Below are 26995 nucleotides of genomic sequence, written 5' to 3' on the forward strand. Positions count from 1 at the left end.
ATTAATAACGCTTTGCTTATTTTGAAAAGATGCCATCTTCTTTGTTTCTAGTATAGACTTATCTGTATCCACAAATATATGATTGGTGTATCCAATTAAGGAACCTTTTTAGGTACACATTTGGTCACGTGCTCACATCATAATTAGTTCATCAATACAAAATTTTTTTTTATGAAAAATCTTTTCATTGCTTGGAATGAGGTCTTCTAAAAAAAAAAGGTAACAAGTTTCAATATAATTGATTCCTCTATTTTTTGTTTTGCACTCACTTTTTTTTAGAGCTTTCTTATACTAGTTGTAACTCCAGAAGAAAGCATTTACTTTACTTAAGAAAAAGAGAAACTACAGTAATGTCTGACCAACAGAATACTCAGGACCAATTGTCTGGTGCTATGGCCAATGCATCTTTGAATGGAGATCAATCCAAGCAACAGCAACAGCAACAACAACAGCAACAACAAAACTACTACAATCCAAATGCCGCTCAATCTTTTGTTCCACAAGGTGGCTACCAACAGTTCCAACAGTTCCAGCCTCAACAGCAGCAACAGCAATATGGTGGATATAATCAATACAACCAATACCAAGGAGGTTATCAACAAAACTATAACAATAGAGGGGGATACCAACAAGGTTATAACAACAGAGGTGGATACCAGCAAAACTACAATAACCGTGGTGGCTATCAAGGATATAACCAAAACCAACAATATGGAGGATATCAGCAATACAATTCGCAACCTCAACAACAACAGCAACAACAATCTCAAGGTATGTCGTTGGCAGATTTCCAAAAACAAAAAACTGAACAACAAGCTTCTTTGAATAAACCAGCTGTTAAGAAAACCCTTAAATTGGCAGGATCTTCAGGTATAAAATTAGCAAATGCTACAAAGAAAGTGGATACCACTAGCAAACCACAATCTAAAGAATCATCTCCAGCTCCAGCTCCAGCTCCAGCTGCTTTCGCTTCTCAAGAAGAAAAGAAGGAAGAAAAAGAAGCTGCTGCTGCTACTCCTGAAACCAAAAAGGAAACTTCCGCACCAGCAGAAACCAAAAAAGAAGCTACTCCAACTCCTGCTGCTAAAAAGGAATCAACCCCAACTCCTGCTACTGCTACTAAGAAAGAGTCAACTCCAGTTTCAAACTCTGCTTCTGTGGCAACTGCAGATGCTCTTGTTAAAGAACAAGAAGATGAAATTGACGAAGAAGTTGTCAAGGATATGTTTGGTGGTAAAGATCATGTGTCTATTATATTCATGGGTCACGTTGATGCTGGTAAATCTACCATGGGCGGTAACATTTTATACTTGACAGGATCTGTTGATAAACGTACTGTTGAAAAATACGAAAGAGAAGCCAAAGATGCTGGTAGACAAGGTTGGTATTTGTCTTGGGTTATGGACACCAACAAAGAAGAAAGAAACGATGGTAAAACCATTGAAGTTGGTAAAGCCTATTTTGAAACCGATAAAAGAAGATATACTATTTTAGATGCTCCAGGACACAAAATGTACGTTTCAGAAATGATTGGTGGTGCATCTCAAGCTGATGTTGGTATTTTGGTTATTTCTGCAAGAAAAGGTGAATACGAAACTGGGTTCGAAAAAGGTGGTCAAACCAGAGAGCATGCATTATTGGCCAAAACTCAAGGTGTCAACAAAATTATTGTTGTCGTCAACAAGATGGATGATTCCACTGTTGGTTGGTCTAAGGAAAGATATCAAGAATGTACCACCAAGTTGGGTGCTTTCTTGAAAGGTATTGGATATGCCAAAGATGATATCATTTACATGCCAGTATCTGGTTACACCGGTGCTGGTTTGAAAGACAGAGTAGATCCAAAGGATTGTCCATGGTATGACGGACCTTCATTATTGGAATACTTGGATAATATGGATACCATGAACCGTAAAATTAACGGTCCATTCATGATGCCAGTCAGTGGTAAAATGAAGGATTTGGGTACAATCGTTGAAGGTAAGATTGAATCAGGACATGTTAAGAAGGGTACTAATTTGATTATGATGCCTAACAAGACTCCTATTGAAGTTTTAACCATTTTCAACGAAACTGAACAAGAATGTGATACTGCCTTCAGTGGTGAACAAGTCAGATTGAAAATTAAAGGTATTGAAGAAGAAGATTTGCAGCCTGGTTATGTGTTGACTTCACCTAAAAACCCAGTTAAAACTGTCACAAGATTTGAGGCCCAAATTGCTATTGTGGAGTTGAAATCTATTTTATCCAATGGGTTCTCTTGTGTTATGCATTTGCATACTGCTATTGAAGAAGTTAAATTTATTGAGTTGAAACATAAATTAGAAAAAGGTACCAATAGAAAATCTAAGAAACCACCAGCATTTGCCAAAAAAGGGATGAAGATCATTGCTATTTTAGAAGTCGGTGAACTTGTTTGTGCTGAAACTTACAAGGACTACCCACAATTGGGTAGGTTTACTTTGAGAGATCAAGGTACAACCATTGCCATCGGTAAGATTACCAAATTGTTGTAAATTTGTCACAAATATGTTGTTTATATAAATATATAAATGCTAACTATAAATTCTTCTATATCCTTCTATTCTAATCGTACTTTGCAATTAAAGCATTGAATATATCAATCAAATTCTCAATTCCTTGAACAATGTTTTCGTCGTGTCCTTGACCTTCAACAAATTTGGCATGTGCAAAGTCAATGAAATTTAACGAACTCAATGGAGTCAACGGTTGTGTTTTGTCTTTCTTTGAGTCTTCTTCAAATTCTTCGTCATCTTCATCTTCGTCATCCACTATTTCTCTAACTAGCAGATCGTATGTATCATAGTTATCTTCTGTAACATTTTCCCATTTTGTTAAATCAGATTCATAGATGAACAATAATGACCCAGAAAATATTCTTACTTCATAGTCCAATAAACAGTTATACAATAACTGAAGGCGTTTATGGAACACAACTAATAATCTCTTAACGATTGCTTTAGGTAAATGATTGTTGAAATACAATTCTAGTCCCTCTTTTATATTGTCCTTACTCAACGATCTGCCGTAAAATTTATTAAATTCAAGATACTTATGGTCATCAGCATCATTTATATTAACAGATACGGACGAGTCATTCATATTCTCGTATAGTTCATTAGCTGGTTTAGTATCTGATTTCCCATTGTAGACTTTCATACCACAAATTCTGAAATTTAAACTCCCACTAGTAGTTGAATCACTGACTTTTTGTAACCTGGCAATTTTCTCTGGAGCAGTAACTTCATCGTCAGTCAATTTGGCGCCCAACTTGATGTCCAATATACTAGGATGGGTAAAGCCATGGTACGAATTCAGTAGTACAATGTATTGTTTATCTGTTTGTCCTTCTGCTGATGACAGTTGATCCAGACCTGCTGTTTGAGTTTTTGATACATCTCCTTGTGTTAATGTCCCCATGAATGTAGGCATCCAATGGGACAATTGGGACCCTAATGGAGCATCTTGAACACTTTGATCGTGCAGTTGAACTTGAGTGTAGAAATCAATTTCTTGCTGAACAGTCAATTTAATAAATAATGAATCGGTTGCAAGGCAGCCATCATGGCCAGCGGCTTGATGTTTAGAAGGAGTGAGTGAATTTAAAGTGGGAATCATCTCAACCTGGAGCTTTTAAAAATATAGATTTGTGGATGTTCAAATCGAGATCAAAAAATTACTAGGCCAGAGATAATTGTTTAGTTCTCTACGAGTGCGAGAAAAATCTGAGTATACGATAATACTAAACTGTAATGTCAATTGATAAACATGGCCAGCGCTTTTAAATATGCTATTTTTAAAACTCTATGTAACAACCTCTTTGTTCTTTGTCCCTTACTTGTTTATTTGATTTACTAAAGGACTCAGCCTGGTTTAATATAGTACATTAAGTTCTGTTTTGTACGACATGACGGTGGTCATTACTATTTTACAAAAATCCTGTCGAGCCAGATCAGGGGGAGCGGCGGGGGCGGAGGGGAAGGCAAATTAAAATTACCTTCCATTGTTTCCTACAAATGAGCTGCGTCGTTCCTGTCACTACACCTTTATGGTCCAAGGATAACAATTGTACACAATACTTTCTAAGATTGATTGATTAGGGAAGTGCCAAATCAGATATCGCCAATCATTATGTGAAAAGAAAAAGAAATTTTTTTTTAGTACGGGCCAGCAGGTTTAGTTTTTATTGTAAACAAAAAAAAAATGAACACGAACCAAACAATTAGCATAAAGTGGTTGTTGTTGTTGATGAAGCATGTATGAAATGTGTGCGTGTGTGTGACAAAAAAAAGAAAAATTTTGTAGGAAAAACAGACGACCTGAAATACTGTTGATTTTTTTTCCAACCCTACACACAAACGTACATATATATAAAAAAAATACTTGACAGAATAGACGTTTTGGTTACAATAAATATATATATCTGTCTTAATAAACTCATCCCAGAAAACACCATCTACTTAGTTTGATTTTTCACTTTTCATTTTTTTGGTTTTTACATTCATATCATTCAACTTGACGTTTATTTAACTAGAAACAACCATGAGCAACCCGTATCAGAATTCCCAGAATGGTTATCAACAAAACAACTCATATGAGTTGAACAATTATCCTAATAAACAATATTCTTCATCTAATGAAGATGACTTTGTTCAATTTATGAATGAAATTCAAGATATAAATTCTCAATTAGATAACTATTCTAATATAATCAATCTTATTGACAACAAACAGAAAAACTTTTTACATGGGTTGGATTTGAATGATGAAGATACTGATTATGATTCAAAACAAATTGAAAATTTGGTTAATGAAGCCCAATCTTTGCAGTTAGACTTGAAAAATAGAATCAAAAATGTGCAAACTCAAGCCGTTCATTCCAGAGACCAAACCAAGGTTGATCAAGCTGAAACTTGTAGAAAGAGATTTTTAGATTTAATTCAAGATTATAGATTGGTTGAAGCCAGAAACAAAGAGAGCACTAAGGAACAAGCTGCTAGACAGTATCAAATAATAAAGCCCGATGCTACTGATGAAGAGATTAAGGCAGTAGTAGAAGATGGATCTCAACAATACTTCCAACAAGCATTAATGCAATCCAATAGAAGAGGTGAAGCCCGTTCAGTATTGAATGAAGTCCAAGTTAGACATCGTGAGTTATTGAAATTAGAAAAAACCATGGCTGAATTGACCCAATTATTCCATGATATGGAAGAATTAGTTATTGAACAAGATCAACCAATCCAACAAATTGAGGAACAAGTAGGAACTGCTCAACATGACATTGAACAAGGGGTTGGTCATACCAACAAGGCCGTAAAAAGTGCCAAATCCGCCAGAAAGAAGAAATTATGGTGTTTTTTCATTTGTCTTCTTATTGTTATCATTTTAGCAGTTATATTGGGTGCATACTTCGGTACTAGAAAGTAAGTATCGTAGTTTTATTTTTATGCACTTGATTGTGGTTATCTAAGCAAGCACGAAAATAGTATTGTCTTTTGGTTGTTTTCAACTGCTACAATCCCAACTCATGAAGTTTCATAAAGACAATTTAACTGTCCAGTTGATTTAGGCATAACATTCAATGGAATATTTTGTTTAAGAAAGGAGATGAATGCAAACTCTAAGGTGTTTTTCTAAAAATAACACCAACTCATTAAGGAAAAAAAACTTGTTTTCCATATTTTTCATTTACTGTTTACCATTTTCTTGTTATTTTATGTTTTATATTTTAATCTTTTATACTTTGATTGCTTTAGTTTTTTGACTCTTAGTTTAATTTTTATTTTTTTTTTTTCACCTTCCCACTATTAATATAAAAAGTAATTCATAAGTAAAGTCTAGTAAGTAATGAAAGAAATGCTGCGATGGAAAGTATTGATCATGAAGCACTTTCTGATTCAAGAAATTTACTGTGAAAATCAAAAACTCTTAGATTGTGCCCTATTTAGTACTAGAGTATTGATTAAGTTTATAGTTAAGATGTCTAATCATAGTCATGGTATAGGTTATTTGACTGATATTTTGAATTAATTATTTGATTTGTAACAAAATATACTGAATTGAACCTTTTTTGAAAGAATTTAGCAAATTATCTTCATTAAAAATTTTTGCACCTTCTGAATCAAAATACAGAGCACTTTTATTGTACGAACAGACATGTTATACATATTCTAAATGTGAGTCATGACCCTCTTCTTTAACTACATTACTCACACTAATTGTTGTTGACTACAGAACGACAGAATCAGTTCTGGAAACATGTGAAGAAAGCCAAAAACTGAAAAATTTCTACTGGGGACATTATTTGCGGGTAAGAACACCGCCAATAACCGAAGAGAGAATAACTCCATTAGCATTTAAAAGTTAAAATCATGTATTTCGGTTGATCACCTGTTAAGCAAAAAAAAATAGCTATTATAGAAGGGATTGTGACAGATGATGGTTGCCTGAACCGGAGCGCCACAAGAAGCTCAGACCAAGCCAATTTCCACATACAAACTTCTTTTTCTTTGTGTTTACGTAATCAGCAATTTATTGTATAGTGTGGGGGTAAAAATTGAAAAATTTTTTTTAGAGTATTTCCCCCTCCTTGTCCCGTGGTTCGACTATTCCACCATCCATAGTACCGATTGCACTACCAAATCGAAGGAAAAGAAAATTTCAAAAAACTCCTGACTCATCTTCAAATAGATTTGCTTGTTTTAAAAAGTATATAAATATATATCTCTATATTTGAAAAAAAAAAGTGACCAGATTTATAAATATTCTAGATTCTTACTATTTTTCTTTTTTGAAGTTTTGTTCAGTTTATTATATCTAATTAACTTACCATTAACTAATCCACCATGCCTATGTTAAAAGATCCCTCAGTGAAATATAAGAAGTTTCCAAATGTCAATTTGCCAAACCGTCAATGGCCATCAAGAAGCTTGGATAAACCACCAAGATGGTTATCTACTGATTTGAGAGATGGTAACCAATCATTACCTGATCCAATGTCGATCTCTGAAAAGAAAGAATATTTCAAGAAATTGGTTGATATAGGATTCAAAGAAATCGAAGTTGCCTTCCCCTCAGCCTCTCAAATTGATTTCGATTTCACTAGATTTGCCGTTGAAACTGCCGCTGAAGATGTTTCGATTCAAGTTCTTTCTCCATGTCGTCCCGAATTGATTGGTAGAACTGTTGAATCTTTGAAAGGTGCTAAAAGAGCAACTGTCCACATATATCTTGCCACTTCTGATTGTTTTAGAAATGTTGTGTTTGGACTTTCCAAAGAAGAATCAAAGGCCTTAGCTGTGAAATGTACCAAATTGGTGAGACAATTAACTAAAGATGATCTTTCAACTGCCGGTACAGATTGGGATTTTGAATTTTCTCCAGAAACTTTTTCTGACACAGATTTGGATTATGCTGTTGAAGTATGTGAAGCAGTCAAAGAAGCCTGGGGGCCAACAGAAGATAAACCAATTATATTTAATTTGCCAGCAACTGTTGAAATGGCCACTCCTAACATATATGCTGATCAAATTGAATATTTTGCCACTCATATTACTGACCGTGAAACAGTTTGTATTTCATTGCATCCTCACAATGATAGAGGGTGTAGTGTTGCTGCTGCCGAATTAGGTCAATTAGCTGGTGCTGACAGAGTTGAAGGTTGTCTTTTCGGTAATGGTGAAAGAACCGGTAATGTTGATTTAGTCACTTTAGCATTGAACTTGTATACCCAGGGGGTATCACCAAAATTGGACTTTTCTGATTTGAATTCGGTCATTGATATAGTTGAAAAATGCAACAAAATTCCTGTTCATGCTAGAGCTCCATACGGAGGGTCTCTTGTTGTTTGTGCCTTTAGTGGATCTCATCAAGATGCCATCAAAAAGGGGTTCCTGGCTCACGAAAAGAAAAAAGAAAAAGCGGGAGGCAAAGAAGTTCATTGGCAATTACCTTATTTACCATTGGATCCAGAAGATATTGGAAGAACATACGAGGCTATTATTAGAGTGAATTCTCAATCTGGTAAAGGTGGTTCTGCTTGGGTGATCTTGAGAAATTTGGAATTAGATTTACCTCGTGGTTTACAAATTGCCTTCTCTAAAGTGGTTCAAGCACGTGCTGAAGTTAAAGGTCAAGAATTAACTAACGAAGAATTATGTGAGTTATTCAAGCAAGAATATTTCATTGATTATGATGATGAAGCCCCAGAACAATACTTTAAATTAGTAGATTACTCGATATCGACACCAAGCAAAGGAATCAAGGAAATCCAAGCTGATATTGAAGTCGATGGTAAAGTCATTTCTATCAAAGGTGAAGGTAATGGTCAATTATCTGCCTTTAATAATGCCATTGCTAAATATTTGAATATTGATATTGACGTGAAACATTATCACGAACATTCCCTTGGTGAAGATTCAAAGGCACGTGCCGCCACTTATATTGAAGTCTTGGTCGATAAAAAAGTTGCAAGATGGGGTGTGGGTATTCATACTGATGTTTCTCAAGCTTCATTCTTATCTTTGATATCTATTTTGAATGGTTTGCATAAAAATAAAAACATTTAAGAAGACAAAGAATAGGTATAATGGGCAAGTGATAAGGCACGAAGGTTAACCAACAACAAGAAGTATGGTAGTTCTTCAATTTAGTCGATTTAAGTTTTCGGTTAGACACTACTAAGTATAACTTTATTAAATCATTGTTCTGGACCATCCTCTCTCTCTTTTGAACTTCTCATCGTGTAAATTTAATAAGTAAATAAAAAAGTAAATAAACAAATTAATATTTATTGTATGCCGTGTTTCGTATTAAGTACATTTTCTATCGCACCACCTCCTACCCCTACCACCGCTAAACAAAGGAACAAGGGGAAAGAAAGAAAAACGGGCTTAACATTTGAAAGAAAAAAAAGTAGTCAACCGTGCTCGTATTAAACAAACATCATAAAGATTCCAACCTTCTTTAGTTTCTTTCTTCTTTCTATTTATCTCTAGGTACCATTTTACAGAATTTATTATTTTTTTTGACATGACTCAAGATATTCAAGGTTCAATGGCAGATGCATTCAAGTATCTTAATGATGCTGAGAAACAAGCTGCTAATTTAGAGAAAATGCTTGATGCATTTGAAGCTAAATTAGATTCCATATTGAAAGATGCAGAGAATATAAATAAACCGGATGAAGCTGAACATCAGAATGGATATGAAGATGATGTTGAACATACAGATGAAAACGAAAACGAAAACGAAAACGAAGGCGATAATGAGGAAGAAGAAGAAGAAGAGGGGGAGGAAGAAGGTGATGATGACGAAGAAGAAGAAAACACCAAAGATAAGAGTAATGGTAAGGAAGACATTGATAGAAATAAAGATTCTAAAGAGGACAACAGCAATGCAAACTCAACTCAAGCTGTAAAAAATAAGCTGGAAACAAAACTAAAGGAAAATGAACATTCAGATGAAAAATCAGATCCCACCAAGGAAAACTCTAAAGACGGGAAAGTTTCAAAAGAAAATACTACTAATGCAAATGATTCAATTAACGAAAAACTAACTACAGATGATGAGCCAATTGTTCCCACAACCAAATCTGATGAATAAATTGCCAAGCTCAATTTTGAATAGCTTCCAAATCATTTTTAGAAACAAACTCAGGCTCGTTACTTTTCTCAAATGGATTTATTGGTCGCCATGGATTCATAACCATATTATCATCTTCAAGACCTGGGATTATAATTTTTGCAGCTTTACCCCCTTCTAACCACCATTTATGTTTATCTGAACTGGGTGCAGGCAAACTGGCGTCCTTTTCTTCATTTAATTCCTTATTATCAAATGATTTCACTAAAATATCAAATATACCATTATGACTGTCTTTGTAGTTTTTATATATTTCGTCAGATAGATTCTTTTTAATTGTGTGGTTTATTATTTTAACTGTAATCTTGAATGTAGCATAAACGGGTCGATGATCAGAAAAAGTCAAGTTTTGGCAAGAATTGTACAGCAATGGTTCTATAAGATTTTGTCGTGAAAGAAATAATATACGATCTGTCCATGCCGGGATTCTCTGCTTTTCACTAGTATCGTAAACTTTGGTACCTTTATCAAATTTATAAGTTGGTGGGAAGTTAATTTCTTGTTCTGAAAAAAATGGGAAACTTTCCCCATTAGCCATTTGCTTATTCAATTGATCACATTCAAAGATCTTGGCGTATAATTTTTGTAAAATCATTGGTTTTACTTGATCATTAGTCAAATCAATTCTGTAATTGAAATCACCCAACCAAATAACAGCGTCATGGTTTTGAATGCGTCGATTTTTCGAAAACTGGATCCCCTTAATTAGTGCTTTATAGTTTTGGTGTCTTTCCTCAATGTTGCTTAGCCCCGCTGCAAGATGGGCAGACACAAAACAAATAGTGGTATCGGAAAACTTGAAACTCACAGCTATCCCACCTTTATTAGCTGATACTCCACCAAGACCGGTTTTTTTGAAAGAACATTCAACATTGGAAACATATTTGACTTGTGACTCTTTCACAAAAAAATACAAGGCAACCCCTCCTAATTGGCCACTCCACATCACCATATATTTGTTCCGTTTTTGCAACACACTCAAAATCTTTCTTTCCCATTGGGTCTTATTTCGGAAATCAGTATTCACCATTTGTCCTGCGTTAAGCACGACAATTTCTTGTAGTCCAATAAAAATCAAGTCATAATCATTTTCCTCTGGGTATATCCATTTGTCAATATCGCCTTCATAAACTGAACCATTTACATTAAATGTTGATGCATAAACTGATAAATCCAATTTTGAGGTAAAATCCTTGGCACGCTTATTCAACTCTTTGTTAACATAATTATGAATTGGATTGAACATGGTTACAGGAGATTGGTCTTGCAATCGCCCCAAAAGCTTAAGCATAGCAATTTCATTCGGTTTCGATTCAACTACACCTCCAAAATACTTTTTCGTTATATGTGACTTAACAAAGGAAGATTTAATTGAATTGTGGGACGTGTGTAGCTTGTCACTTGTTGAGGCAAAATTTAATGTTAATTTGGATATCCACAAATCATTTTCTTCCCATAGCTGAGCATGCTTTACGTATAACTCTCTATCCAATTCCAAACCAATATCTCTGAATGCCAAATCTATAACTTCCTGACTGATTATTTTACTTAGAAAATTAGCCTTGTTGAGACTATCGAAAGAATTGATTCGAAATACTCCCAATTGCTTACCAATAAAAGAGTTTGGTTTGCTGTCGTAAAATAAGGCACCAAAGTCGATAATTGAATTCGAAAGTAGTGATACTATGTCGTATGGATTCTGTCCTGAATAGCCAATTTTTTTAATTCTAGATGATGCAATAGGAATACGAGTATATAAAACTTTATATCCGATATCAGTTGACTCTCTGTTCTGTAAAAAGTATTTGAGTTGTTCTTCATAAGCAGAGTTTAACACACCCTTGTAAGATTTATCTGATAACGTATTAAGAACATGAATATCTCCGTACTGAGATGAAAGCCTATCGAAATGTCGAACAAGTGCTTCCTGCGAAGCTTCAAAAGAACGAGGGAAAGCAATTTGCTTCCCATTGGCTGCAAGTATAGTTTTCGTTGAAAAATTGTTTTCCAATTCCCAATACATCGGCACATTCCCTCGAACGATAACATAAGACAAACAGAATTTTTCAGTATAGATAATGATTTCGGATTCCAAGTAGTTAGAAACATAGCCATCACCATCACTGCCCCAATCCCCGAAAAGGGGTCCTTCTTTTGCACAACTCTGCTTCGATATCAAGGTCATCAAGGCTTCACACCCACCAACAGTAGTGTTGACAGTTTTAGCATAGCCTCTGATGACAATAATGAGAAGTCCCGATTTGTCGATAATCTTTTGTTCAGCAGGAGACATTCTTTTCCTGGTTTCTATCAATTCTTCCGTCATAAATCCATTCCACATAAACGATTTAAAAAAGGAAGAGTCAGCAATTAATTTATAATCACTGCTGACAAATCCACGCTCTTGAATATTTGAAGTCATATCAAACTGCTTGGAATAGTAAAATGCCCCACTCGACAACAATCGTTGCACCGACGCTGCAGGATATCGCAATCGTTCACGTTCTTGGTGACTCATGTTTTCATATTCCTTATCAAGCAAGTAATCGTATTCATCATTGTTAATACAGTAGAACTCTGTATCTGTGATCTTGTAAATCCTATCAGTAACCGTTGCCGATGCAGTCCATTCGTCTCGAGTTATAAAGCCAATGAATGTTTTCCCTTTGACATTTAGTAGTCCCAATAACCCTAGTAATCCACCATGTTTCGGGGTGATGTCTCTATATAAGCTCAAGTCTAGATATTCTTTTAAAACAAACTCGACCAACACTTTTGTATCCTTGTTTTGATCTTTATCTTTGCTGTGCCCACTTACTAAACCCTTTATACCAGAATGTTTATATGTCGGCGAAGGATGTCGAATAATTAATGCATGTGTATTCGTAGTGATAACAAACGTTCTAGGCTTTTCTATCAAATATAGTCTCATTGCTTAGGATATGTAGTTATTTTAATTGTGAAATCACCGCCGATTACTGAGATTAAATCAAAATGGTTTGCATAATTTCGCCAAAAAAGAAAAACAACAACAAGAAAAAAAATATCGACATTACGTAACAATCGTTGAGAGTACCAAGATTCATGGCACAAAGTTGGTTAATTATTTAATTTAAACGACATAGACTGCCTCCAAAATATTATTTAATAATACAATTACTATACACACATCATCTGGAGAAATAAGATCTCACTACAAACGCCATTTAGTTAACCTTCTTGGTTTTCTTTTGTTTCAAATGAGATTCTGGAATCCAGTTAGTATCGTATCCAGTGGCAGAAGTAGTAGAGGGGCCACTAGCAACAGGACTTGAAGCTTTAGCAGCAGATACTTTCTTAGCCTTAACTGGAGCAACACCTTTGAAATATTGTTTACCCCAAATTTCATAACCAACATATATCAAACCAGCAAAAGTAATCAACAATACCAATTCCAAAAAGATCAATCTTGGATCGAAAAATGAAACAGCAGCATCAACAATAGTAGCCAATTGACCACGGCATGGAATGACTTTAATCAAACTATCTTGAGCAATGAAAACATAAGGAATCAATTCATAATTTGCTGGGATTAAATCAACATTAATTTTTTGATCAAATTTAATCGCTTCACCCGGTGGAACAGCAATAGGACCAACTTTCCCTGTAGTCAAATTAGTGACAATTTCATTATTCACTGGGTTTTTGAATTGACCAGTTACACCGACAACAGTGATTTCTGATTCTTCATTATTGTTAACAACATATTGAAGTGTAACAGTATCGCCATTTTCCCAATTGGCCACGTCGTTTTGAGATAATTCTGGTGTTTCCTTGATGATATAATCAATAAGAATATCAACGGTTTGTTTTGAGCCAGTAGTTTCGTAACCAGCTACAGTGGCAATTGTAGCTGCAAATGCAGTAAAAATGGTGGATAATTTCATTGTGTGTGTGTGTAGATTGATGTTGGTGATTGAAAAAGTAGGGGACACCGTAGCCAAAATTTTCACTACCACCCACCAAACCCTCACACGTAAAATTGAAATTAAAGAAAAAAAAATCTGTCGGCCCTATAAAGTCGTGTGCACATACAAACTTGTTTTAAGTGTAGATTAGAGGCTGCAAAATGGATACAGTATAGATGTTACAAAAAATATAGATAGTTGTCGATAAGGAGACTAAGAAAAAGATATACTGCATTTATTTCATATGTGAGGTATTAAATTGATGGTTCAGCGTATCTGGAACCATCATTTTACTGGCATAATAAGGTTGACTATTGCAGTTCAAGTGCAAAATTCACATAAAACTTAAGTAAGCTTTATAATAGACAGTCCATAACCATATAAATCCATAATAGCTGGATCTGACAGACAAAATAGGACTGGACTACGGTTATTGTACGGGCACAAAGTATCCTTTCGGGAAATGGGTGGAAAAGTGGAACGAGAAAAAGCCCATAAAACATGGAAAAAAAAAGATCTCCAATCCAAATCACTAGAAGTCTAAACCAGATAATGATCACCAGGAAACCGTATAGAATACGAAGTTTTATCAATCGAAGTTATTCCATAACAAGAAACCCATCAAAGATAAATCGAAACATTTCCACTCATGATCGATCTACAACCAACGTACTAAAGAGAAATCAAAGACGATTAAAAGAATTTGAAAATAACATTCAACTTGCAGAACAGTTCAAGACTCATAGACAAAATGTGGTGGAAATCTTAAAGGATGAAAAAAACATAGATGCATTATTTGAAAAAGAAGTGCCAATAATAGTGAATGATTACGAGAAGTTAACTGAGGAAATGGGAGCATTGAGTTTTAATGATATTGAGATGAGAAATACAATAATGTTAGTATGTCATTCCTTGGTGGAGTCAATGTACATTGAATTAACTTTGTCCAAACTTGAAGATAAACGAATAAAACCATACCTAGAAGAAATCAAACTGTCGCATTGGTTTGAATCACTAGCTGAATATCGATTTCGCTTCTACAACTTCAAGTCATCACAATTTCTAAGTTCTACTGAATCAGACATGAGTACGCAAGTTAATGGGAACAATTTTGTGAGGTTCAATCTGTGTCAGAAAAATTCCCATGAATATATTAAAAAGTTTGAAAGATCATTTGAAAAATATAAAAAAGCACAGAATGAGCCAATGTCACATATTCAACTAGCGACAAATCTTGTCCAGGATCTATTGTGTACTCACGAGTATATACCAACAACAGAAATATGGCACTATTTGCTAAGAAATTTAGGTACTTTGAAATTATACAATTACCAGCAGATTATTTATTTGTCACTTTTCCAATATAAACATCAACCAACAATTCTTGCCACACCAAAAGAACAAGACAGGTTAACTGCACCGTTGATGGCGGATCATTTTAGTCACTTGATAGAGGATTTCCCGGAAATATTAAGCACATTGTGCCAATACCAAGAAGTGAGAAAAGATAAACGAACTTTTATAGAACTCTTGTCATTTTTAAAATTGGATAAATTGGCAGGAGAAGTGATGGCTATAAAAAGTCCTTTATTATCGAAAGCCAAATATAAATTGCCAGCTATATGTCCTGGAATTGAACTTGAATGCAAAGATTTGTTTATTTCACGTGACTGTCTATACCTGATTATGAAGTCTGCTATCAACTTGGAGTTATACGAGTATGTCGATTTATTATATGATAAAATTGTATTGGATTCGATTGACCCATATCGGATCCAATTAAATTATGAAGAAAAACGGTTAGTTGAAGGATCAATTTTTACACCAGAGTTGTTTTTAATCATGTTGGAAGCTTGTAAGAAATCCAAAGATTTGGGTAGAGTATTATGGTTGATGCCCTTTTTGGATGAATATGTGGGCAAAAATTCTGTGCCAGTCACATTGAAGAATTCAATCTTGGAAGTACTAAAGACTTTTAATCTTGAAGGGAAACTTGTTTCATATCAAAAAATCATGTAAATATGCATTGTATATAGTGTCAATACATAAATGTCGAAAATTGGTTGTCTCCTATTTTCAATTGTGTATCTTAATGATTGTTCCACGATCAGAAAACTCCATACTATAGATTATTAACGAAGACAGTTTCACTTTAGAAAGTGAGCTTATAAACGGATATTTGTATATTCTAAATGGTTATTTCTAAAAACAAAAAACAAAAAAACAAAAACGTATTCAAAGTTACTAAAATAGTACATCAATTTAAGAATTGAAAACAACGACGACACCCACCAGCACCAACAACAACACCTTAGATTCATTTAGAAAATGTATTTAATAAAACCAACCAAACTTTTAACTGCCCAAATGAAGATAATTTTTCTGTATGTAGAGTTACCAATGATTGTAGTAAAAGTATCAACAATGATTCCTGAACTTTGCAAGGAACTAAGCAATTTATCAAATGTTACAATACCTTTTTGAACAAGATTAGTAGCTAATTTAACAACAAAGTTTTGTCCATCAGAAGTTGTGAGTAAATCATCAACAATAGACACAGCCAATCCCGATTTGTTCAATGAAGAACAAATTTGAGTCAAATCTGTGACGGAATTAATAATGGTAATAAGAGAATTAATGATGGACTGCTGCACACCGTTAATGATACCACCCACCAAATCAAGAAGACCTCTTTTACCGAGAGAAATAACACCATTATTCCATAAGGCAACAATAACATTCCATAAGCCAGGAACCAAAGAATAGTTAATGAAAAATCTCATGACAATAGAAACTGCTAAACCAGATTTATTAGCAGATGTCAAAAGTTTGGTTAATCCAGTAACTGAGACATATTGACCAACAGTATTAATGGTAGTACCTTGAGTAGCAGAACTAGTAGCAAAAGTATGGACAAGTTGTACACCAACTCCTGATCTGTTAAGACTGGTGAAAGCAGCAGTTAAAAGTGAATTATCTGGATAATCTCTTTTAGTCAAGTTTTGAGAATCAAGACCAGCAGCAACAACTAATTGTTGAAGATAATTAGCAACCTCGATTTCTTCAGATGTGGCACCACTGGTGTCCCTAATGCTAAGTTCATCAGTGATAGGGTTGACATCTAAAGTTTGAGCAAAGGTAAATGCAATTAGCAAAAATGACAAATAAGTATACAATAACTTCATTTTCTTTCTAGAGAGTAACTGTTATTATATTATTTATGCTGAGTCAAGAAGATTGAATACTCTTCAAAAAAACAGCAAAAGTGAAAGAAGCTGCGAAATATTTATAATGACTACCACATAAGTTTGAAAAGAAGTGGGGGCATTTGTGCAGGATTTGAAAATACGACGTTTTTACCGAAAACAGTAATTTCTTGGTGCACATCTATATTACTGTAAGAAGTAATTAAACACTCAATTGGTTCGTAATATCTCGAAAAAGAAAGACGTTACACTAATAGCAATGTTATATTTAATACGTCCAACAAAGCAACAGTCCTGGAATAGTCACAACGTTAGGTTGATTTTACGAAGCGTTGATTCTTCTCTATTTTTTTAGGCTACAAGCCATGCATCTGCAGCAAAATAATCTGAGTTGTATTAACAACATATTGAATAAAATGCAGCCTAATAACAAGTCTACTATTGTAAAAAAAAAGAGTTCATTCAAGAAGATTTGGTTACAATAAAATTTTTATTGAAAGAATTAAATTGGAATGACATGCTTTTAAACTAATAGACAAATACAGTAATAACCTTAAAAATTAAAGTTATGAGCGTTACAAATTGGATGAGAAATTAATTATTAACTATTATGAATGAACTTTTTCCATGTATGTGTTAGAGAATACACACAAAAACCATTTATAGGTGTGGGTTTGTTCAAGAAACAGGAAATATGAGTACAAGTCAATGATATATTGCCTACCCCTCCACACTAATTTGAAATTTCTATTTTTCCTAGAAAGATTAACCAATGACATTTCTTGAAATATGAAATTATTGGTTATTATACTGATTATCCACAATTATTTTTTATTTCTATTTTTTGGGGGCGGTATATTTCACGATTTTCTTATTATTTTGATGATGATCACTAAATATAGAATCAATTAAAGGCGAAAAAATCATATTTTACAAATTAGTAAATATTCATTGCTACAAGATAATTATTTACTGCTAAAGTGTTTTATTTTCCTCTCATTTCATCATACAATAAAACTGATCTTAGTAATACTTGAAATCCATTTTCAACTTCTTCCGGTGAAGAATATTCCTCGGGAGTATGAGAAACCCCATCTTTAGAAGGAATGAAGATCATTGATGTAGGAACTCTAGAACTAGTGAAACAAGAATCATGTCCTGCACCACTAACAATATCTCTAATTTCATTTTCTTTGAAAAGTTGCAAAGCAGATTTCCGAACCGTATCGATATTTGTTTGATTAAAGTTGATTGCTGGTGAAGTGATCAAGTTTTGAAATTCAACAGTTAATGGTTTAGCAAAAGAAGAATTTATATTGGTTTGAGCAATTTCAGCTGCTTTAGTTTTGATTTCATTCATTATTTTCTCCAATTTATCATCTTTAACATGTCTAACATCTAAAGAAAATTTAACAATATTAGGAATTACATTAACTGATCTAGGTTCCAAATCCAATGTCCCCACTGTAGCCAACCCACCTTCTCGAGAAGCAACTTCTATGGCCATTAATATGATTTTGGATGCCATCATTATAGCATCTGATCTAGTATTCATAGGAGTAGTACCGGCATGAGAAGATTTACCAGTTACAGTTACCAAATTCCATTCAAATGCTTGAACACCAGTCACTACACCAATTTTTTTCTTTTCATTTTCCAACACTGGCCCTTGTTCAATATGAAGTTCAAAATGACAAGCCAATGGATTTTCCAAATACGATGCTTTAACATCCCCATTGTAACCAATTCTTTCTAATTCGTGTTTCATTGACACTGGGTTGACATCTAATGATTTGAGCGACCATGCAGTTTCCAACGGGATTTTCCCAGCCCAAACCCCTGAAGATATCATACTTGTTGGGAATCTTGCACCTTCTTCATTAGTCCAATCAATTACGGCAATAGGATAGTTGGGGGTATAATTATTATCTTTTAAAGTTCTCAATACTTCTAACCCCAGCAAAACACCCAAAATCCCATCATACCTACCACCATTAGGTTGAGTATCTAAATGTGAACCAATTCCAATTGGCGGACCTTGGTTTTTACCTGGATAAATGGCAAAAATATTCCCCATTTCATCGATTTTCACTTGACATCCCAATTTTTCAGTTTCTTGAACAAACCAATCTCTAACTTTTTTATCTAAATCAGATAAAGCTAATCGACAAACACCTGTTTGGGTTGATTCAAGTCCCCAAACACCTTTAGCTCCCCAATTGGCAGTCTCATGGATGGTTTCTATTAACCTTCCTTGTTTAATTGTTAAAGAGTCAATCGAATTTGTCATATTGATATAGATATTTATCTATTATCTTTGAAATTAGAATAGTTCTATAAGTACTAGATAACTAATTAAAACATCTTTGGCAAGTATTTTGTCCATCTTTTATACTAGGGGAGATTCTTATCTAGTGGGGTTGAGGTGGTAGTAAATATGCCTCTTTATCTGTCGCCACTTTCCTAAAACATATGAAGGAGTACACAGTAGTTAGGTGTTCTTTTTTTTTTAATTCCGTGTGCCCTGTGCGGGCAAGACCTATTTTTTCCGTTTCTGGTAGTAAGCGCAGTTCCCGCTACGAAATACCAAATTTGTAAATGCGCGGTAATAATGTTGGGACTAATAGTAGAACCTCTCAAAGTAATTTGTAGACTCAATGCCAATTCTTTGAAGATTTTAAATTCTAATAATGTAGCAATTTGTATGGATAGTAAACACAGTGTTAATAACCAGAAAGTATCTTCATATCTATGTTCAGCTCCTCGACTGCCACAAAAGGTGCGTTGATGGTTTCCACAACAGTATATGTTAAATGGACAACAAATTGAATAACCAGAATATAGTTAGGTGTTAGCGAATACATGAGGAAATTATATTGTTAATTGACAAAAAAAGACTCTATTAGGTTGTAAAATAGTTGTAGAAACACCAATTATATTTAAACAGAGCTCACAAAAATATTTCTACATGACCATTGTTGGTGGATAATATATGAGTTGCAAAATACAAGAGTGCTGTTAACTTTAACACTGTTGAAAAAAAAAATTATAGAAATCAAAACTACCGGATAAACAAAGTGTTTCAACTCTTCTTTTCATTGATGTTTCACAAGCAAATTTATTGACTTGATTTTCATTCTCTATAATATTCAAAACAGAGGTTTGTTTTGAATTAGGAAAGATATTAGCTACAATTGGACTAAAGATGTTGTGAGCTGTGTTGGGTATTGGATTGGCGTATAAAGAAGCAATAATATAGTTGAAAGATTAAAACAAACACAGTGCCCCGAACGTTTACATCACAATGATAATTCATTGTATGTTAGTCTCAGCAGATTGGTTATAAACTAAAAAAAAAGCACAGCTTAATTTTTTTTGGGGGTGTTTCAAACAACTGGGAATGTTATCTGGAACAATCTGTTTTAACTGCGAAATTGACAACACTAACAAAAAAATATCTCTAACCATGTTTAAGAAGTCAATGGGTGGACTATTTGAAACTGTACAATCTAATTTATTTTCAGTATAATTGTGAATTAGCCAATAGAAATGCGTAAAGTATAGCTTACATGTAATATAGTAGTAGAAGAACGGCTTTACGTAGTAAAAATTTGTTTTCTATGATTATTAAGTACTAACTACTAGATGTCTCACAATTCTAATAATAATTATCTAAACCCAACAAATTGATTCTATTGAATATGAAAACTTTTTTTCAATGGTTTAGTAAATTTTCATAATTTTCAAAGCTATTACATGGAATCTTATCTTAGTGTTTCAACATAAAACTGTCAATCTGACATTACTTCTTAGAGAGATGTATGTTGTTTTACGCGAATCACAATTAAGAAGAAAGTAGTTACAAACAAACAAAACAAAACAAAACAAAAACAAAAGCTAACTCGTAGTGACGCGAAAAACTAAACCTCAACTAAATTCAAATACATTCTCCAATAAACAATCAACCAAACTAATTGACTAGATATCAATCATAATATTAAAGTTAGTTAAAAGAAATGAATAAATACATTTTGTTTGATATACTGATAACCATAATTAGGTGCATTATTGTTAATGTCGGTATTATATTTCATTGGTAATACCAGTTTAGCAAATGGGATGAAATATGAGGTTTCCCATAGTTTCCAGGTTTTGAACCATTGCGTTTTCAAATAGACCTCTTCATAAACTAAACTATAAACCACAAGGTTGTGGCAACAATAAACCACAATTTATAGTCAACGTAGATCAGAGTATACTATTACATTTTCTTTATGTATATGGTGAAATTGGAGGGGCGTACAAGAGAAACATGCACCACGAGGGATAATCGTTGTAACTGGCCTCCAAGAAATTTCATTGCTTTCAAATTATGTTGCCAACGTTATTCCATTTTTAGACATTCAATTCAATGATTCAATAAAATCAAATGCAATCGGAATAATCATAGCAGCACTAAAGTAGAAAACAAATAACCAAACCAAATACTAAATCATAGTTAGTATATATGGAAAAAGTGAAAAATTGGAATCTTAAATGAAATAAACTGAAATTGGGAATAAAGATAGAGAAAATCTAATTTGTTTTTTTCCATTTAGTATCAACATTGTTGGTTCAAACGTTCTTTAGTTCACTTTCGGGTATAGCAAGTATTCAACATTCTAACATGAATATTACTAAACCGACGATCATTTAAACAAAGGGTTAAGGATTTTTCATATTGCTAATGGCTACTATTACTACGAATAATAATAACAATACAACAATGCTTGCTGCTAGTCAAGGAGCCATAGTATGGATGAATTACTAGCAACTATTACCTTATTGTGAAAGACTTTAGTGTTGTTTTGCTACAATCATGTTTATAGAGTTGAATTTTTGTTGCAATAAGATAGCTAGCTGGCAGTACTTTTACTGTTTTCAAGGTTTACCTGGTGTTGTCTAAAAAGTGCTTACTTTAACAAACATAAGAGTTTTAAAGGCAATGGACGGGAACTGACGGAGAGAAGGAGTTCAGGACTAGTGAATAGTTTCCAGTTGAATTCAAGTCCGGATATCCCTGTAGCAATTGAAATGAAGAACAAAAAGGTATCCTCAACAATAACAAGTATCGTAGATCATGAAATTGCCAATTGGAATTCATGCCTTATCCTAGTAATCTTTGCAATATAATGATATCATTATGATATTATTAGGAAACCATAATCGAGGATCGTCCAATGAGATTCAACATACTGTTGTGATCATCATTATCTTCTTCAAAGATGACTGTTTTGTGGATGCTCATAACAAGTAAGCCTTTGTACGAATAATTCGGGATCAGTGCCGATTACTCACGAAAATACACAAAGTAGTGGTCCCAAGTGTTCACATCTAAAATATCTGATCTACAAGCGCCCAGATATGTTGTCATGTAAACTATTGTAGATGAAATCCTTTGACCAGTTCTCTAGGTATATACTACTTGAAAAAAACCAAAAAATAAAAAATAGCGCATGTATCGAAAGAGTATGTTGATGAAAAAATTAGAGAAATTGCTCATCAACAGACTAATGAGCTGATGGTGACTAAAATATATCAACCTCTGTTCTTGTTGGTCTAATTCAACTTCGACTGACTCTGAATGTTAAAAGAGCTTGAAAAGCAATAGAATTAAAGTGACAATAGATTGCGTTCGGCGACAAAACAATTAAAAAGGGTGCACACGCTTCGGAAAAAAAAAAATAGAAGCAAAGACTAAAGCAATTAGTTTTCATGTAGGTAAGCTTTCCTCCAAACTAAAGGATGAATAATATCTAATCTCCCAATGCTCAAATAGATGTACGTATGTGGCTAAAAATAGTAGCACATTAGGCGACGTGAGTGAACGAGACAGCCTTAAGAAGTGAGACAAAATTGTCGCATAAGAAATTGTACTTTATGCTGCTGCTGCCTTGCTTGCCTGGCTTGTCTTTCCAGTATTTGTTTAGTTATTAAACACAAAAAGTAATCTCAATTGAATAGGTAAATTCTTGAACTATTTCTTTCTTTTTAGTATGTTCCCAAAGCTTCTATATAATACAAAAAACTATTCTTTCACTTTCATCGTTAATCGTAGTTTTTGTTTTTCCGCCTTTTAGTAGAAGAAGAAAAATTATCTTGAATCCAATTTTGTGTAATCTGTTGAGATATTTCCATCCATACTCTAAATTTTTTCTAGTTCTTATGTTTTTTTTTCTCTTTGCGTTATTTTCCCTAAAGCTGCTCATAATCCCATTTTTGTCTCATATCCAGCAACCAACACGAAATAGTTGCCAATTTAATTTAATTAAAATTAGATATTTTCTCTCTTTCTCACATTCATAACATTCATCATCATGTGGTAAACATGAATTTTTTACATACGTTTTTCCATCTTATAGTAAATTATACTACCATTTAGAAAAATTGGGTTATTTAAATAATATATATCCCCCCCCCCAAAAAAATAGTTTCTCCTTTTTTTTTTCTTTTCCAAATGAAATAAGAATTCTTTTTTAGATTATTCTAGATTTTGTTGTTACAATTGCCTTAATAATTTCATTTGTTCTATTCACGTTTTCAATTTAATAATAAAGCTTAAGTTAATTCAAAGCACTGATTCACTCGCTTATTGGTCCAACAATATTCCAGAATTAAATTTTTGTTGGTTTCGCTTATTTGACACAGCTTTACATTATTACTCCCCCTCCTCCCTACTAACAAACTACTGATATCCGTTGATACCCATTTGTTCATTGAATAACTATTTGAGGTATAATAAAACTGAATATTAATAACTTTACATATAAATTAACCCACATAGCAGATACTACCTTTTTTTTTTTGCTACAATTTCAAAAGTTATTGTGTTTCCCTCCCACTCCTCCTTTCTCCCTCCCACACCCCCCTAAAATAATTAACACTTGAAAAAAAAATAACCTTATTCCACTCCTACCTATTAAATATAAGAAGAATAGATCCCTAAAAAGTTATTCAATTCTTTTTATTTGAAAAATAAATTTTACTTTATAACAAACATTATTCCACGTTTCATTCTTCACTATTACCTGTTACTCAATTAACTCAACTTGAACAATTTTTAAACTTACTTTATTCGTTCGCTACCTGTTTTTTTTTAAATTTGTTCAATTGATATCCTTGTGTAATATTCCTCGCATTAAATCAACTGCATAATTAACCAAAAATGAATGTGAATGTCGACTTTTTATCACAATTGATTGCAGATGCTTCCCCATTGTTGCATACATCTGCTGAAGCTAATGGGCAGTTTATATCACCAAATCCAAATCTATTAACAACTCACAACAATGATAGTGGTGTTGAGTTTAATTCAATGTCGGAGTTTCCCAACATTGATACTTTAGATTTCATTCCTGCTGCTGCTGGTACTGGTACTGGTACTGGTGTGGCTCAACAACAGCAACAACAACAGCGTCAATTTCAACAGTATTTGAGAACTCCAAAATCAGCTTCTAGTCCTAAATTTCAATTGACTGCTACTAATTTCTCCAATCAGACCACTCCAGCGTTTGGCTCTGTTGCCACTTTTTCCAATAATTCTTTCTTACCTGATGGTAGCGACAGTGATTTACTTCCAGCCAATGCCCAATTCACACCAATTACACCGGGAATTGTCAACTACAATACATATATGGCAACTCAATCAGTGCAACCAAACAATAAATTTGAACCACTGTTGAGTACACCAAATTCTGTTAATGGTGTTTCTAATTCGCCGGTACAATTTTCGCCTCCTACACAACAATATCCTCCTTCTTCTTCATCTTCATCTTCTGCTCCTGCTTCAACTGTTGGTTCTACTGTTGGTGAAAAGACTGGTGCAACAATTGGTTTGGGTGTGAGTATTGAACCTGCTGTAAAGCACAAAAAACAGCCATCGCCTCATCAACAAGCTGCTTTACATTTCCAACAACAATTGAATAATGAAGCTGCAGCTAAGACACATAAGCACAGTGGCGGTAGTTCTACTACAAAGACAAGAACTCAGCTGAGTCCAGAAATGCAAAAGTTGATTGAACAACAAAGAGAAAAGCAACAACAACAATTGCTTCTATTACAAAAAGGTGAAATTCCTAAACCACCAGAATTGAAACCAAAGAGAAAATCCAGTTGCAGACCTCATAAACAAAAGAGAAGATATATTCCAGAAGAAGAGCAATATTATCAACACCAATACCAACACCAACACAGAAGAATTGCATCTCTTCCTTTGCAAACTATTCCTGGCGACTCTCCTACAACAATTGAAGTCTCTAGTCCACAACTGGAAGTATGCAATGACAATAGTTTTGGATGCAATACTACATCATTCATTACTGGTGGAAACATCACTGCCGAAGAATTGTTGAGTAATGATCCATTTGAAGTGTTGGATGATCACAGGAATAATATTTTCCCAGAATTTGTTGATTTGGATTTTGAAGATATTGGTGGTGTTGATTTCGAAAATTCCATTGAAAGTGTTGATGTTTTAAGTTTGAACAAAAATTCAAGTTCAACGAATGTTTCTGTACAGCGTCCAACATTGAAAAAGAAGAAATCTATTACTCCAGGTCCTGCCAAAATTGTCAAGACTTTGAAAAAAGCTTCTTCATTTAGTAATGGTAGTGGTATCAGTGGCTCTTCATCTCCAACATTCATTATAAATCCAAAGTTCCAATGGACAAAGAGTCAGACTACAGAACAACAACAAAGATTGTTGAAAAAAAAAGTGCCATATCAACATGCTCATTCATTACCTGATTTGAGTATTCAAGAAATGCCGGTGTTCACTTTAAGCAATCATTATCTGTTTGTTTATGAAAATGCTGATTCAATCTTACAAGATGAGAATATCGAGGAGAATTCACAAACATCTCCACGTAAACAGCAACAACTACAGCAATTACAAGAACAACAATCTCATAAAGAGGTTGAGTTGTTGCAAAATCTTGAATCTGGATTGGTGGAGTTCAAACTTGAATTGAACAAGAATAAAATGAGTTGATAATAAATTTAACAACTTCGTTTTGATTGATATTTCTTTTTATTTTTTTATGTTACTTTTGGATTTTTATCTTAATTGGTTTATTATTGCACTGTTTTTACTTTATATTTACATGTGCATGTTTTAGTTCTTGGTGAAACTTTTTCTAATTATAACTGGTGTTTGATTTCGTTTTGTTAATTTGTTAATTTGTTAATTTATAGTTTGGTTTGCTCTTACTGTTTCGATCACGTCGTTCCTTATATTATTATCTCGATCGTAAATACTTAATTGTTAATATACCTTTTTATTCATAATATTAGATTTATCTTTGAGGATTTACTTCCCTCCCCTCCCCTCTCGTTTTCCCTCCCCCCCCTTGTAATTGAAAAGCTCATTGGTTGATGATCAATTATTGTTCGAAAATGGCGATCTCGGATTGATACACAGGGGTAAAGAGTGATTGTCATAGATTCTTGTTCAACCAATTATCTTCTTTTATGTTTGGTGCCAAAAAGTGTTGAAAAAAATAAAGAGACAACAACAATCTTGAAAGTTTCAAATTCCCTGTTGTTACAACCCAACAGATTTTTTACTCTAATTTGATACTGCCTATACCTCTCTTCGAATGCACTTGTACAATCTTCCCACTTTTTCTCAATCAGCTGAGCATTATTTGTTGGTTGATTGGTACATGGCAAGTTTATACACCCCCACCCCCCCTTCTCGGAGCTAGCAATGCATAGGATATAAGAAAATAATAATTAGCTTGCACAATTACTTAAACCCTATTTTCCTACACACTGTCACTTCTGATACAAGCTGAGAATACAAAAAGGAAAAATTATGCAACCCTGAAACAAGATTTGAGGAGGGTCGAGGAAGGAGGGAGGAAGAGAAGTAGGAAGGGTTAAGAAATCCTCCACTACCACCACCACTACCACCGCAACTTTTCACCTTGAAATTACATAATTGAAATTTCACCCTTGTTTTTTTCTTTGCTTGTTGATCTTACTATTGTTTTAACAAGGCAGATCTCTACAGATGATGATTGCTATTAGGCTGTAAGGTTTTTTAATAACTTAACCATCCACACTTACAACAATCCACAAAGTTGAAACCTCTTTTTTTAGGCTTTCGCCCTTTGGTGTAGAATAAGAGGAAGAATA

General features: G+C 33.8%; 11 protein-coding genes across 11 annotated transcripts; 6 read left to right on the top strand and 5 right to left on the bottom strand. All coding sequences in view use genetic code 12, as the record gives it.

Annotated features, from left to right (window-relative positions):
* Positions 1–350: 350 nt before the first annotated feature.
* Positions 351–2516, top strand: SUP35 (translation termination factor GTPase eRF3; the record flags this gene model as incomplete). The annotated part of the gene is made up of 1 exon (XM_709459.1): positions 351–2516. One exon carries the CDS (start codon positions 351–353, stop codon positions 2514–2516), a length of 2166 nt encoding a protein of 721 aa, XP_714552.1.
* A 70-nt stretch (positions 2517–2586) lies between these two features.
* On the bottom strand, positions 2587–3639 carry IPK2 (inositol polyphosphate multikinase; the record flags this gene model as incomplete). Its single annotated transcript, XM_709458.2, has 1 exon — positions 2587–3639. One exon carries the CDS (start codon positions 3637–3639, stop codon positions 2587–2589), a length of 1053 nt encoding a protein of 350 aa, XP_714551.1.
* A 924-nt stretch (positions 3640–4563) lies between these two features.
* SSO2 (syntaxin) lies at positions 4564–5451 on the top strand (the record flags this gene model as incomplete). Its single annotated transcript, XM_709457.1, has 1 exon — positions 4564–5451. The coding sequence occupies one exon, from the start codon at positions 4564–4566 to the stop codon at positions 5449–5451; it is 888 nt and encodes a 295-aa protein (XP_714550.1).
* A 1424-nt stretch (positions 5452–6875) lies between these two features.
* On the top strand, positions 6876–8591 carry LEU42 (Leu42p; the record flags this gene model as incomplete). The annotated part of the gene is made up of 1 exon (XM_709456.2): positions 6876–8591. One exon carries the CDS (start codon positions 6876–6878, stop codon positions 8589–8591), a length of 1716 nt encoding a protein of 571 aa, XP_714549.2.
* A 463-nt stretch (positions 8592–9054) lies between these two features.
* On the top strand, positions 9055–9627 carry CAALFM_C209760WA (uncharacterized protein; the record flags this gene model as incomplete). Its single annotated transcript, XM_709455.1, has 1 exon — positions 9055–9627. The coding sequence occupies one exon, from the start codon at positions 9055–9057 to the stop codon at positions 9625–9627; it is 573 nt and encodes a 190-aa protein (XP_714548.1).
* A 10-nt stretch (positions 9628–9637) lies between these two features.
* Positions 9638–12598, bottom strand: INP51 (phosphoinositide 5-phosphatase; the record flags this gene model as incomplete). Its single annotated transcript, XM_709454.2, has 1 exon — positions 9638–12598. The coding sequence occupies one exon, from the start codon at positions 12596–12598 to the stop codon at positions 9638–9640; it is 2961 nt and encodes a 986-aa protein (XP_714547.2).
* A 274-nt stretch (positions 12599–12872) lies between these two features.
* On the bottom strand, positions 12873–13592 carry CAALFM_C209780CA (uncharacterized protein; the record flags this gene model as incomplete). The annotated part of the gene is made up of 1 exon (XM_709453.2): positions 12873–13592. The coding sequence occupies one exon, from the start codon at positions 13590–13592 to the stop codon at positions 12873–12875; it is 720 nt and encodes a 239-aa protein (XP_714546.1).
* Positions 13593–14114: 522 nt separating this feature from the next.
* CAALFM_C209790WA (uncharacterized protein) lies at positions 14115–15632 on the top strand (the record flags this gene model as incomplete). Its single annotated transcript, XM_709452.2, has 1 exon — positions 14115–15632. One exon carries the CDS (start codon positions 14115–14117, stop codon positions 15630–15632), a length of 1518 nt encoding a protein of 505 aa, XP_714545.2.
* Positions 15633–15934: 302 nt separating this feature from the next.
* On the bottom strand, positions 15935–16798 carry CAALFM_C209800CA (uncharacterized protein; the record flags this gene model as incomplete). The annotated part of the gene is made up of 1 exon (XM_709451.2): positions 15935–16798. The coding sequence occupies one exon, from the start codon at positions 16796–16798 to the stop codon at positions 15935–15937; it is 864 nt and encodes a 287-aa protein (XP_714544.1).
* Positions 16799–17804: 1006 nt separating this feature from the next.
* CAALFM_C209810CA (uncharacterized protein) lies at positions 17805–19109 on the bottom strand (the record flags this gene model as incomplete). The annotated part of the gene is made up of 1 exon (XM_709450.2): positions 17805–19109. One exon carries the CDS (start codon positions 19107–19109, stop codon positions 17805–17807), a length of 1305 nt encoding a protein of 434 aa, XP_714543.2.
* A 4914-nt stretch (positions 19110–24023) lies between these two features.
* On the top strand, positions 24024–25847 carry CAALFM_C209820WA (uncharacterized protein; the record flags this gene model as incomplete). The annotated part of the gene is made up of 1 exon (XM_709449.2): positions 24024–25847. One exon carries the CDS (start codon positions 24024–24026, stop codon positions 25845–25847), a length of 1824 nt encoding a protein of 607 aa, XP_714542.2.
* Between the last annotated feature and the right edge of the window lie 1148 nt (positions 25848–26995).

Source organism: Candida albicans, chromosome 2 (assembly GCF_000182965.3).
Source record: "Candida albicans SC5314 chromosome 2, complete sequence".
In the NCBI taxonomy this organism is placed as follows: Eukaryota; Fungi; Ascomycota; class Pichiomycetes; order Serinales; family Debaryomycetaceae; genus Candida; species Candida albicans.